At 47.3% G+C, this 14,206-nt stretch overlaps 1 protein-coding gene across 1 annotated transcript in view; it reads right to left on the bottom strand.

Annotated features, from left to right (window-relative positions):
* Positions 1 to 13,548, bottom strand: part of LOC130296459 (oocyte zinc finger protein XlCOF7.1-like) — a 120,128-nt gene extending 106,580 nt beyond the window's left edge. Inside the window, exons 1-2 of the mRNA XM_056548053.1 lie at positions 13,448 to 13,548; positions 12,321 to 12,411 (exon numbers count right to left, since the gene is read on the bottom strand). Of these exons, the coding sequence (XP_056404028.1) occupies positions 12,321 to 12,411; positions 13,448 to 13,458 (102 nt within the window). The 5' untranslated portion in view covers positions 13,459 to 13,548. The remainder of the gene's footprint in view (positions 1 to 12,320; positions 12,412 to 13,447) is intronic.
* Positions 13,549 to 14,206: the final 658 nt, after the last annotated feature.

Genomic DNA, 14,206 nt, shown 5'->3' with positions numbered 1-14,206 from the left:
TGCATGGGGTGATGAGGAGACTGAGGATGGAGTGCATGGGGTGAAGAGGAGACTGAGGATGGAGTGCATGGGGTGATGAGGAGACTGAGGATGGAGTGCATGGGGTGAGAAGGAGACTGAGGATGGAGTACATGGGGTGATGAGGAGACTGAGGATGGAGTGCATGGGGTGATGAGGAGACTGAGGATGGAGTGCATGGGATGATGAGGAGACTGAGGATGGAGTGCATGGGGTGATGAGGAGACTGAGGATGGAGTGCATGGGGTGTATGGGGGTGATGAGGAGACTGAGGATGGGGTGATGAGGAGACTGAGGATGGAGTGCGTGGGGTGTATGGGGTGATGAGGAGACTGAGGATGGAGTGCATGGGGTGATGAGGAGACTGAGGATGGAGTGCATGGGGTGATGAGGAGACTGAGGATGGAGTGCATGGGGTGATGAGGAGACTGAGGATGGAGTGCATGGGGTGTATGGGGTGATGAGGATGGAGTGCATGGGGTGTATGGGGGTGATGAGGATGGAGTGCATGGGGTGTATGGGGTGATGTGGATGGAGTGCATGGGGTGATGAGGAGACTGAGGATGGAGTGCATGGGGTGAGAAGGAGACTGAGGATGGAGTACATGGTGTGATGAGGAGACTGAGGATGGAGTGCATGGGGTGATGAGGAGACTGAGGATGGAGTGCATGGGATGATGAGGAGACTGAGGATGGAGTGCATGGGGTGATGAGGAGACTGAGGATGGAGTGCATGGGATGTATGGGGGTGATGAGGAGACTGAGGATGGAGTGCATGGGGTGATGAGGAGACTGAGGATGGAGTGCGTGGGGTGTATGGGGTGATGAGACTGAGGATGGGGTGGATGGGGTGATGAGGAGACTGAGGATGGAGTGCATGGGGTGTATGGGGTGATGAGGATGGAGTGCATGGGGTGTATGGGGTGATGTGGATGGAGTGCATGGGGTGATGAGGAGACTGAGGATGGAGTGCATGGGTTCTATGGGGTGAAGAGAATGGAGTGCATGGGGTGATGAGGAGACTGAGGATGGAGTGCATGGGGTGATGAGGAGACTGAGGATGGAGTGCATGGGGTGATGAGGAGACTGAGGATGGAGTGCATGGGGTGATGAGGAGACTGAGGATGGAGTGCATGGGGTGTATGGGGTGATGAGGATGGAGTGCATGGGGTGTATGGGGGTGATGAGGATGGAGTGCATGGGGTGTATGGGGTGATGTGGATGGAGTGCATGGGGTGATGAGGAGACTGAGGATGGAGTGCATGGGGTGATGAGGAGACTGAGGATGGAGTGCATGGGGTGATGAGGAGACTGAGGATGGAGTGCATGGGGTGATGAGAAGACTGAGGATGGAGTGCATGGGGTGTATGGGGTGATGAGAAGACTGAGGATGGAGTGCATGGGGTGTATGCAGTGATGAGGAGACTGAGGATGGAGTGCATGGGGTGAAGAGGAGACTGAGGATGGAGTGCATGGGGTGAGAAGGAGACTGAGGATGGAGTGCATGGGGTGAGAAGGAGACTGAGGATGGAGTACATGGGGTGATGAGGAGACTGAGGATGGAGTGCATGGGGTGATGAGGAGACTGAGGATGGAGTGCATGGGATGATGAGGAGACTGAGGATGGAGTGCATGGGGTGATGAGGAGACTGAGGATGGAGTGGATGGGGTGATGAGGAGACTGAGGATGGAGTGCATGGGGGTGATGAGGAGACTGAGGATGGGGTGATGAGGAGACTGAGGATGGAGTGCGTGGGGTGTATGGGGTGATGAGGAGACTGAGGATGGAGTGCATGGGGTGAGGAGGAGACTGAGGATGGAGTGCATGGGGTGATGAGGAGACTGAGGATGGAGTGCATGGGGTGATGAGGAGACTGAGGATGGAGTGCATGGGATGATGAGGAGACTGAGGATGGAGTGCATGGGTTGATGAGGAGACTGAGGATGGAGTGCATGGGGTGATGAGGAGACTGAGAATGGAGTGCATGGGGTGATGAGGAGACTGAGGATGGAGTGCATGGGGTGATGAGGAGACTGAGGATAGAGTGCATGGGGTGATGAGGAGACTGAGGATGGAGTGCATGGGGTGATGAGGATGGAGTGCATGGGGTGTATGGGGGTGATGAGGATGGAGTGCATGGGGTGATGAGGATGGAGTGCATGGGGTGTATGGGGTGATGAGGAGACTGAGGATGGAGTGCATGGGTTGTATGGGGTGAAGAGGATGGAGTGCATGGGGTGATGAGGAGACTGAGGATGGAGTGCATTGGGTGATGAGGAGACTGAGGATGGAGTGCATGGGGTGATGAGGAGACTGAAGATGGAGTGCATGGGGTGATGAGGAGACTGAGGATGGAGTGCATGGGGTGATGAGGAGACTGAGGATGGAGTGCATGGGGTGATGAGGAGACTGAGGATGGAGTGCATGGGGTGATGAGAAGACTGAGGATGGAGTGCATGGGGTGATGAGGAGACTGAGGATGGAGTGCATGGGGTGATGAGAAGACTGAGGATGGAGTGCATGGGGTGTATGGGGGTGATAAGGAGACTGAGGATGGAGTGCATGGGGTGTATGCAGTGATGAGGAGACTGAGGATGGAGTGCATGGGGTGATGAGGAGACTGAGGATGGAGTGCATGGGGTGAAGAGGAGACTGAGGATGGAGTGCATGGGGTGATGAGGAGACTGAGGATGGAGTGCATGGGGTGAGAAGGAGACTGAGGATGGAGTGCATGGGGTGATGAGGAGACTGAGGATGGAGTGCATGGGGTGAAGAGGAGACTGAGGATGGAGTGCATGGGGTGATGAGGAGACTGAGGATGGAGTGCATGGGGTGAGAAGGAGACTGAGGATGGAGTACATGGGGTGATGAGGAGACTGAGGATGGAGTGCATGGGGTGATGAGGAGACTGAGGATGGAGTGCATGGGATGATGAGGAGACTGAGGATGGAGTGCATGGGGTGATGAGGAGACTGAGGATGGAGTGCATGGGGTGTATGGGGGTGATGAGGAGACTGAGGATGGGGTGATGAGGAGACTGAGGATGGAGTGCGTGGGGTGTATGGGGTGATGAGGAGACTGAGGATGGAGTGCATGGGGTGAGGAGGAGACTGAGGATGGAGTGCATGGGGTGATGAGGAGACTGAGGATGGAGTGCATGGGATGATGAGGAGACTGAGGATGGAGTGCATGGGGTGATGAGGAGACTGAGGATGGAGTGCATGGGATGATGAGGAGACTGAGGATGGAGTGCATGGGGTGTATGGGGGTGATGAGGAGACTGAGGATGGGGTGATGAGGAGACTGAGGATGGAGTGCGTGGGGTGTATGGGGTGATGAGGAGACTGAGGATGGAGTGCATGGGGTGATGAGGAGACTGAGGATGGAGTGCATGGGATGATGAGGAGACTGAGGATGGAGTGCATGGGGTGATGAGGAGACTGAGGATGGAGTGCATGGGGTGATGAGGAGACTGAGGATGGAGTGCATGGGGTGTATGGGGGTGATGAGGAGACTGAGGATGGAGTGCGTGGGGTGTATGGGGTGATGAGACTGAGGATGGAGTGCATGGGGTGATGAGGAGACTGAGGATGGAGTGCATGGGGTGAGGAGGAGACTGAGGATGGAGTGCATGGGGTGATGAGGAGACTGAGGATGGAGTGCATGGGGTGATGAGGAGACTGAGGATGGAGTGCATGGGGTGATGAGGAGACTGAGGATGGAGTGCATGGGGTGATGAGGAGACTGAGGATGGGGTGATGAGGAGACTGAGGATGGAGTGCATGGGGTGATGAGAAGACCGAGGATGGGTTGTGTGGGGTGTATGGGGTGATGAGACTGAGGATGGGGTGCGTGGGGTGTATGGGGGAGATGAGGAGACTGAGGATGGGTTGCGTGGGGTGATGAGGAGACTGAGGATGGAGTGCGTGGGGTGTATGTGGTGATTCAGTGGTGTATAGTGATTGGCAGTATTATATTCGGGGGTACAGTGGTTGGCAGAATTATATTCAGGGGAACAGTATTTGGCAGTATTATATTCAGGGGTACAGTATTTGGCAGTATTATATTCAGGGGTACAGTGGTTGGCAGTATTATATTCAGGGGTACAGTGGTTGGCAGTATTCAGGGGGTACAGTGGTTGGCAGTATTCAGGGGGTACAGTATTTGGCAAGGTTATAATGATTATTGTCATCATACAGAGGATGAGGATCTACTGACAAATAAGGAACCAATGATGTCCAGGTGTCAGACTCTGCAGAGAAGATGGAAGAAATCCTGGTGTCTGGACCAGATGAAGAAGAAAAGTAAAGACAACAGAGAAGACGTCACTCAGGTCAGTGATATTATTGTGTATTTTCCTAACTGTCCCATCAGAGCTGTAGTCACTGATATCATTGTGTAGTCTCCTGACTGTCCCATCAGCTGTAGTCACTTCAGACATGATGGGAGTTGCAGCTTTCCAACATCTGGGGAGCCACTTGAACCAAGGTGATTGGTGGGGGTCCCATGAGTCAGACCCCCACCATAAAAATGGGCTGTTTATTTTAAAATGCCTGAGCCTATTTTTGGTCCCAGTCTGGCCCTGCCTGTAAGTCACTTCTATCACTAAGGATAAGAAGCCAAGGAACCAGGGGGTGCCAAGGGGTGTCGTGCTAAGTCCAGGGGTGTGAATGTAAAGGGGAGCACTGCCCTCTGCCTCCCAGCTAGATACGGGTCAGGCTGACCCGGGGGAGTACTCACTGGGCCGCACACTGAGAGGGACAGGGGCCACCCGGAGCCCACCTCAGGAGCCATTCCATCCACCTGTGGTGGACAAGGCAAGTGGCGACACTACATGCGCGGGGTAAGTGGAGGCCCCACGCTGGGGTCTAGGTACATGAGGGGGCACAGTGCTGGGGGGGGGGGGGGCCCAGGCACATTCTTTGCACAGGGGCCCTCTGCTGTCTGTGTCCGCCCCTGCTGAGGGTAGCTCACCAGATAGTAGTCAGGGCATGCTGATATGTGTAGTCAGTGACCAGACGGTCTAGGATTTTATTTTGTTCCTGCGTTATGTTTGTTTTTCCCCTGCAACCTGTCTAAATAAAGCTGGCAGGGTGCCAAACTTGCATGAGTAACCGTTGTCTGCGGGTTTATTGAGTGGAAACGTGTCCCGTGGCAGTGTCCAGGGTGATCCCGGAGCTATCCCCAAGGAGGAATCCTTACAATATATATACACATACACACACACACACACATATACATAAAATACACACACAGACACATACATACATACAGTGAAAATGTACTCACAGAGGATCCTGATGATGATCCCCTGGTCAGTAAAGATTCAGATAGAACTAACAGTTACTATACAATAAAATATACTGTCATAAGTGTATCAAATGTCGCCGTAGATCAAGCAAACAGGACCAATCACAGTCCCCATGCAAAACATATTGGTCATTATTCAGGATCTAAAATTCAGACCAAACACAATGCCCTACGTGTTTCGTTCACCCGAGTTGGTGACCTCATCAGGGGCTCTACACAAAAACAAATTAGGACAGTGTATCCATACAATCTGTCCTACATCACATCTAGGTCATAGATACCAGTTACATGGGGCTGCTGATACAGTTACACCCCCAAATGCATGTGTGTGCGCTAGTAGCCGGCAGAATCGTATGGCTCCCCGCCACTGTGGGCGCGCACTGGGAGAAGCTGCCAGGACGTCATAACTGAATCAACGGATTCTGTCCTGAAAGCAACTGTGCCATTAAGCCACATTTTAATGATGTGGGTACTGTCTTTTTAATGCATTTAAGGGTGTAACTGTATCGGCAGCCCCATGTAACTGGTATCTATGACCTAGATGTGATGTAGGACAGATTGTATGGATACACTGTCCTAATTTGTTTTTGTGTAGAGCCCCTGATGAGGTCACCAACTCGGGTGAACCGAAACACGTAGAGCATTGTGTTTGGTTCGATTTTAGATCCTGACTAATGACTGATATGTTTTGCATGGGACTGTGATTGGACCTATTTACTTGATATACGGCGACATTTGACACACTATAGTAACTGTTCGTTCTATCTCAGTCTTTACTGACCAGGGGATCATCATCAGGATCCTCTGTGAGTACATTTTCACTATGTGTGTATATAGATATATATATATATATATAGATATATATATATATATATATATATATATATATATATATATATACACACATGCATACATGTTTCTTAACAGCATTTATTAAAAGTTAAGTTTTATTTCACTTCTCCCCCCCTTCTTATACCTGTTGATGATTTTTGGGGGTCTTCATTATCTGGGTGGGTAGACACCTTATTTATCTATGAGCAAGTTGTGGTGGCAGGTTTAAACAAGCAGATTAAGATACATTGAAAAAAAAATCTTTAAAATATTTTATGTGCAAGAATGATATATATGCATGTTATCTGGATTCTATATGCTCTAAAGAGATAGTGGGTTTAAAGGGGTACTCCACTGGAAATAATTTTCTTTTAAATCAACTGGTGTCAAAAAGTTAAACAGATTTTTAAATTACTTCTATTAAAAAATCTTAATCCTTCCAGTACTTATGAGCTGCTGAATGCTCCAGAGGAAGTTCTTTTCTCTTTGAATTTCCTTTCTGTCTGACCACAGTGCTCTCTGCTGACACCTATGTCCATTTCAGGAACTTTCTGGAGCAGGATAGGTTTGCTATAAGGATTTTCTCCTATTAAGATGTCAGCAGAGAGCACTGTGGACAGACAAAGGAAATTCAAAATTCCTCTGTAGTATACAACAGCTGATAAGTACTGGAGGGGTTAAGATTTTCTAATAGAAGTAGTTTACAAATCTGTTTAACTTTATGACACCCGTTGATTTAAAAGAAAAAGGTTTTCCAGTGGAGTACCCCTTTAAGTGTGGGTAAACTGCTTTAAAATGATGGGTTCCAGCATGCACTGGAGGAGAGGAGTCGGCTGGCAAAGCTCCCATGTCCTCCATATTCCCTTGTTGGTGCCACCCTTTTATTATTATGCTAATGAAGGCCGCAGGTGAGCACAGCGATCACCTGCAGCCTTCATTTGCATCACAATGAAGGGGACAGGGGAATATGGAGGAGTCAGGGGAGCTTCGCCAACTGGCTCCCTGCCTCCAATGTGCGTTGAGGCGCATTAGGAATAAATGTATTTACCAACATAACTCTGCACCTCCCGAACAGATTTAAGTGAGTGACCTGTCATTTTAAAGCAGTTCACCTGCCATATAAGTATTCCAGGCCCAGTATTCCAGGCTTAGTGCGGGTGAACCGTCAGTTTCTCTTTAAAGATATCATTTATTGGTTATTACAGACATTTCTTAATTATAATCAAGTGCTCTATGTTGCTTTCCTTTTTTCTTGTAAGATACAAGACTTTTACCAGTTGTATATTTCTTTCTTGTACAAAAGTTGGAAAATAAGAAAATATTTACTCTCTTCTCTTTGAAGGAAAAGATGATGCGATTTCTTGCTAAAACATTTCCCACATTCTAACAAGAAAATGCCTTCCCCAATCTTTGATGTTTTAGAAAATCTGATTCCTTAGTAAAAAAAAGTTTTCCACATTCTGAACATGCTTCTCCCCTGTGTGAATTCTCATATGTCACAAAAGACTTCATTTAGCATTATAACATTTGCCACATTCGGAACATGAAAATAGCTTAGTTCCTGAGTGACCTCTTTTAACATTTGCCACATTCTGATCACAAATGATGTTTCTTTCCTGAGTGAGTTTCTTGATGTCTATTGAGATGTGATTTCTCTTTAAAACATTTCCCACATTATGAGCATATAAATGGCTTTTCCCCTGTGTGAATTCTTTTATGTCTATTAAGATATGATTTAGAAGTAAAGCACTTGCCACACTCTAAACATGAAAATGTTTTTTCCCCTGTGTGAACTCTTTGATGTTCAACAAGATGTGATTTTTGAATAAAGCATTTGCCACATTCTGAACATAAAAAAGGTTTCTCTCCTGTGTGAGTTCTTAGATGATCAACAAGCTTTGTTTTCCAAGTATAGGATTTGCCACATTCTGAACATGAAAATGGTTTCACCCCCGTGTGAGTATGTTGATGTTTAATAAGATCTTCTTTCCGAATCCAACCTTTCCCACATTCAGAACATACAAATGGCTTCTCTCCTGTGTGACTTCTTTGATGTATAACAAGATGTAACATTGAATTATAGCCTTTCCCACATTCTGAACATGAAAATGGCTTTTTTCCTGTGTGAGTTGTTTGATGCCTAGCAAGAGCTGATGCCACTCTAAAGCATTTTCCACATTCTGAACAAGCATACGGCTTCTCCCCTGTGTGAATTCTTTGATGGTTAGCAACATCTGCTTTAAAAGAAAAGCTTTTGCCACATTCCAAACCTGAAAATAGCTTCTCCCCTGTGTGAGTTCTCACATGAATTTTAAGATCTGATTTTTGATTAAAACGTCTTCCACATTCTGAGCATGAAAATGGCTTCTCTCCTGTTTGAATTCTTTAATGTATTTTAAGATACCATTTCTGAGCAAAACTTTTACCACATTCTGAACACGACACTGGCTTCTTCCCAGTTGGAGACTTTTGAGGTTGGACCAGATTTGACTTAACAGTATGATCTTTCTCATGTTCTGAACACGAGGATGGCTTCTTCCCTGCATGGGCATCTGCCAACGATAAGACAGATATTACGACTCAAATTTCATAATCTTGAAAATGATATAGACACGTTATAACATTCATATATACATACTACGATACATCACACCACGCCCACTCCATTCATACCTATGGGAGGGGGCGTGACAGTGGCTCTGCGCTGCTAGAACGCGATTCGTACCCAGGAGATGTCAGCTGGTCGAAACACGCCCCCTCCATTCCTCTCTATAGAAGATGCGGAGGCACACGAACACTGTGTCTCTGCCTCATCGATAGAGATGAATCGAGGAGACGTGTTCGGACAAGCTGGCCTGCTAAATTTATGAGCACTGGACACCTAAGGGTTACTCTGCCCACAGACATCTTATCCCCTATCCAAAGGATAGGGGATAAGATATCTGATCACAGAGGTCCCACCGCTGGGAGGGTAGAGGAAGGTCGTCACACCCCCTCCCATAGAAATTAATGGAGGGTACGCGGTATGAAGTTAAGTCACCGGCCATGGAAAACCAACTTTCTAAACCTACTGCCAGGTGAAGCACGGAGATCACAAGGGGTCCCAGAGGCGGGACCCTCAACATCAGACATCTTATTCCCTATCCTTTGGAGTAGTCGTTGAGTGAGTAGAATCTGTGACTCTTCTCCGCATTTAGTGGTCACTTCTCAACTGGGTGATTATCTGTAGGAATATCCTCCTTATACTGCTCATAACCACTCACATCTGTCTTCTCTTCTTTCTTTATGTCTGGAGCATTAATAGATTTCCAATGTTTCCTTGTAGAAATGTCCTCCTTATACTGCTCATCACCACTCACATCTGTCTCCTCTTCTTTCTTTATGTCTGGAGCATTAATATAGTTCAGAACTTTCCCTCTAGTAATATCCTCCTTATACTGCTCGTGACTGCTCACATCTGTCTCCTCTTCTTCCTTTATGTCTGTAGCATTTATATAATTCATATCTTTCCCTGTAGGAATGTCCTCCTTATACTGCTCATCCCCACTCACATCTATCTCCTCTTCTTCTTCCTTTATAGCTGGAGCAATAATATATATCAGATCTTTCTCCTGATCCATAACCTGTGAAAGAAATATTGTAAACATCATCAGACAGTAGGAGAAGTCACCTGGAATTTTTTATTAAATATTCTAGAAGCTGGATCACTGAAAGCCTCAGGACCTTCATACACATGTATATCCGGCTAGACAGATTTCAGGTTGTGTCAGTGGAGGAGATCAGCTCCTGCCAGACACCTCTGGGGTTTGTCTCGGGGGAAATAAAGGATCAGATGGGTATAAATCCAACCTGTTGGTTCCTTATTCCAACCAGCAGTCTCCATAGCCAGAAAACTGTGAGAAGATCCAGACAACATGTAATGTCTATGGTCGGCTTTATCCTGTCATCTCCACCTTTCTCATTCCACAAGTATAAAGCATATAATACTGTAGGATAAAACAAGACTGAACACAAGAGCTTCACAGCCCTTCTACAGATCATAGGGAATATCTCCATCTACCTGATCCTGTGGAAGAAGAGGACGGGGACACCTCTCTGCTGCTGTTCTCTTACTGGATCTGACTGTAGGGAACACATACAGAGACTGAATTCATTCTTTACATACAAATAATGAGAGGACGTGTGTATATAGTCATGTCTATTACCTGCTGATGTGAGGCGCTGCTGATCCTCCATCATCACCTGATCCTTGTACTGATCCTTGTGTCCTTCTACATACTCCCACTCCTCCATGGGGAAATAGACCGCCACGTCCTGACACCTTATAGGAACCTGACACACAATGATACAGTCATCACCCCGACCCCTCCAGTGGTGTTACTGTATAATGTCCCAGCATTCCCAGCAGTGTCACCTCTCCAGTCATCACCAGACCCCTCCATTACTGTATAATGTCCCAGCATTCCCAGCAGTGTCACCTCTCCAGTCATCACCAGACCCCTCCATTACTGTATAATGTCCCAGCATTCCCAGCAGTGTCACCTCTCCAGTCATCACCAGACCCCTCCATTACTGTATAATGTCCCAGCATTCCCAGCAGTGTCACCTCTCCAGTCATCACCAGACCCCTCCATTACTGTATAATGTCCCAGCATTCCCAGCAGTGTCACCTCTCCAGTCATCACCAGACCCCTCTATTACTGTATAATGTCCCAGCAGTGTCACCTCTCCAGTCATCACCAGACCCTCCATTACTGTATAATGTCCCAGCATTCCCAGCAGTGTCACCTCTCCAGTCATCACCAGACCCTCCATTACTGTATAATGTCCCAGCAGGGTCACCTCTCCAGTCATCACCAGACCCCTCCATTACTGTATAATGTCCCAGCAGTGTCACCTCTCCAGTCATCACCAGACCCCTCCATTACTGTATAATGTCCCAGCATTCCCAGCAGTGTCACCTCTCCAGTCATCACCAGACCCCTCCATTACTGTATAATGTCCCAGCAGTGTCACCTCTCCAGTCATCACCAGACCCCTCCATTACTGTATAATGTCCCAGCATTCCCAGCAGTGTCACCTCTCCAGTCATCACCAGACCCCTCCATTACTGTATAATGTCCCAGCATTCCCAGCAGTGTCACCTCTCCAGTCATCACCAGACCCCTCCATTACTGTATAATGTCCCAGCAGTGTCACCTCTCCAGTCATCACCAGACCCCTCCATTACTGTATAATGTCCCAGCAGTGTCAGCAGTGTCACCTCTCCAGTCATCACCAGACCCCTCCATTACTGTATAATGTCCCAGCATTCCCAGCAGTGTCACCTCTCCAGACATCACCAGACCCCTCCATTACTGTATAATGTCCCAGCAGTGTCACCTCTCCAGTCATCACCAGACCCCCCATTACTGTATAATGTCCCAGCATTCCCAGCAGTGTCACCTCTCCAGTCATCACCAGACCCCTCCATTACTGTATAATGTCCCAGCATTCCCAGCAGTGTCACCTCTCCAGTAATCACCAGACCCCTCCATTACTGTATAATGTCCCAGCATTCCCAGCAGTGTCACCTCTCCAGTCATCACCAGATCCCTCCATTACTGTATAATGTCCCAGCAGTGTCACCTCTCCAGTCATCACCAGACCCCTCCATTACTGTATAATGTCCCACCATTCCCAGCAGTGTCACCTCTCCAGTCATCACCAGACCCCTCCATTACTGTATAATGTCCCAGCATTCCCAGCAGTGTCACCTCTCCAGTCATCACCAGACCCCTCCATTACTGTATAATGTCCCAGCATTCCCAGCAGTGTCACCTCTCCAGTCATCACCAGACCCCTCCATTACTGTATAATGTCCCAGCATTCCCAGCAGTGTCACCTCTCCAGTCATCACCAGACCCCTCCATTACTGTATAATGTCCCAGCATTCCCAGCAGTGTCACCTCTCCAGTCATCACCAGACCCCTCCATTACTGTATAATGTCCCAGCAACTATTTCTGAGATAAAGGTTGTGGGCTTTGAGGATTTGCCCTGTTCTTTTGTGTCTATGAACATAATAACTTAATTTTTTTTGTGGGATATGACAGGTAGTCTTAAACATCTGAGCTAAGCAGAGAAGTCAGTCTATAGGACCCTGCTAGAGGCGGATCCTTACCAAAACTTCCTCCAGGGTAAGTGGAGAGTCCAGCTCGTCTCTTTGTTCCTGAGTCAAGACAGAACAATCCAATCCACAAAACTGTCCAAGTCTGTAAGAAAACAGGAGTAAAAGGTCAAAATCCCTCAAAAAATCCCATCATCACCCGTCACCTCTAGGTCCATAGAATCCTGAAGACACCCAATATAAGCAACTACTGCTGATAACACACTGTAACGAAACCTCCTCCTCATGTATTCTCCTTACTACTGGGATCACACACTGATGACACACTGTAACAAACCTCCTCCTCATGTAATCTCCTTACTACTGGGATCACACACTGATGACACACTGTAACAAACCTCCTCCTCATGTAATCTCCTTACTACTGGGATCACACACTGATAACACACTGTAACAAACCTCCTCCTCATGTAATCTCCTTACTACTGGGATCACACATTGATAACACAGTGTAACGAAACCTCCTCCTCATGTATTCTCCTTACTACTGGGATCCCACACTGATAACACACTGCAGCAAACCTCCTCCTCATGTATTCTCCTTACTACTGGGATCACACACTGATAACACACTGTAACGAAACCTCCTCCTCATGTATTCTCCTTACTACTGGGATCACACACTGATAACACACTGCAGCAAACCTCCTCCTCATGTATTCTCCTTACTACTGGGATCACACACTGATGACACACTGTAACAAACCTCCTCCTCATGTAATCTCCTTACTACTGGGATCACACACTGATGACACACTGTAACAAACCTCCTCCTCATGTAATCTCCTTACTACTGGGATCACACACTGATAACACACTGTAACAAACCTCCTCCTCATGTAATCTCCTTACTACTGGGGTCACACACTGATAACACTGTAACGAAACCTCCTCCTCATGTAATCTCCTTACTACTGGGATCACACACTGATAACACACTGTAACAAACCTCCTCCTCATGTAATCTCCTTACTACTGGGGTCATACACTGATAACACACTGTAACAAACCTCCTCCTCATGTAATCTCCTTACTACTGGGATCACACACTGATAACACACTGTAACAAACCTCCTCCTCATGTAATCTCCTTACTACTGGGATCACACACTGTAACAAACCTCCTCCTCATGTAATCACCTTACTACTGGGATCACACACTGAGGAGCAGAGATCTCCACACACAACACAACAGCAGTGACTGCCCGACCAGGACCTGCTCCATATCTGTTACATCCTGGAGGTGTAGGACCTGTGATGATGTCACAATCATGTGACCAGTACATTGGGGGCGGAGCTCAGTAGGATAGAAGAGATTGTGGATGAAGGACCTGTGAGGATGAGCATGTGACCGGAGTGGGCGGAGCTCAGAAGTAGGAGGGAGAAGAGATGGGTATTTCACCTCCTCGAACTGGCAGAACAAATTTAATTGAAATTAAACCACACCCATATTAGCCCCTATATAGATATATACACACACACATACATACATACAGGAGGGGAACATCCTCAGCCCCTTGTGTTTTTCCTCTTTCTCCCGGACAGTAGGACTGATGGTGATTCCCTCTTTTTTTTTGGAAATCTTCTGCAGTGTTTTTTTTCCTATTAACCTCAGGGTTTTTCCGTTTTTGCATTTTCATTATTTCCTCCTCACCTTTAAAATAATAACCGATGCAGGGGCACGTCCATGGGACGGTAACAGTTTTGTGTGATGTACACGCTTTGTCAAGCCAACGTTCAGGACTGAACAAAGGGGTGGGTGTTATGCGTGCGCTCGCCTGGTGATCGCAATCAGCAATACAAACAAAGGTTAAAAAAACATATACAACACAGCACTTACATAATGTTATAAAAATTAACTTAAATAATTTCTATCATTA

The sequence above is a fragment of the Hyla sarda genome, chromosome 1 (genome assembly GCF_029499605.1).
Source record: "Hyla sarda isolate aHylSar1 chromosome 1, aHylSar1.hap1, whole genome shotgun sequence".
Taxonomy (NCBI): domain Eukaryota; kingdom Metazoa; phylum Chordata; class Amphibia; order Anura; family Hylidae; genus Hyla; species Hyla sarda.
Note: the sequence above shows the minus strand (reverse complement) of the source record. Positions and strands in the feature narration are given on the sequence as shown.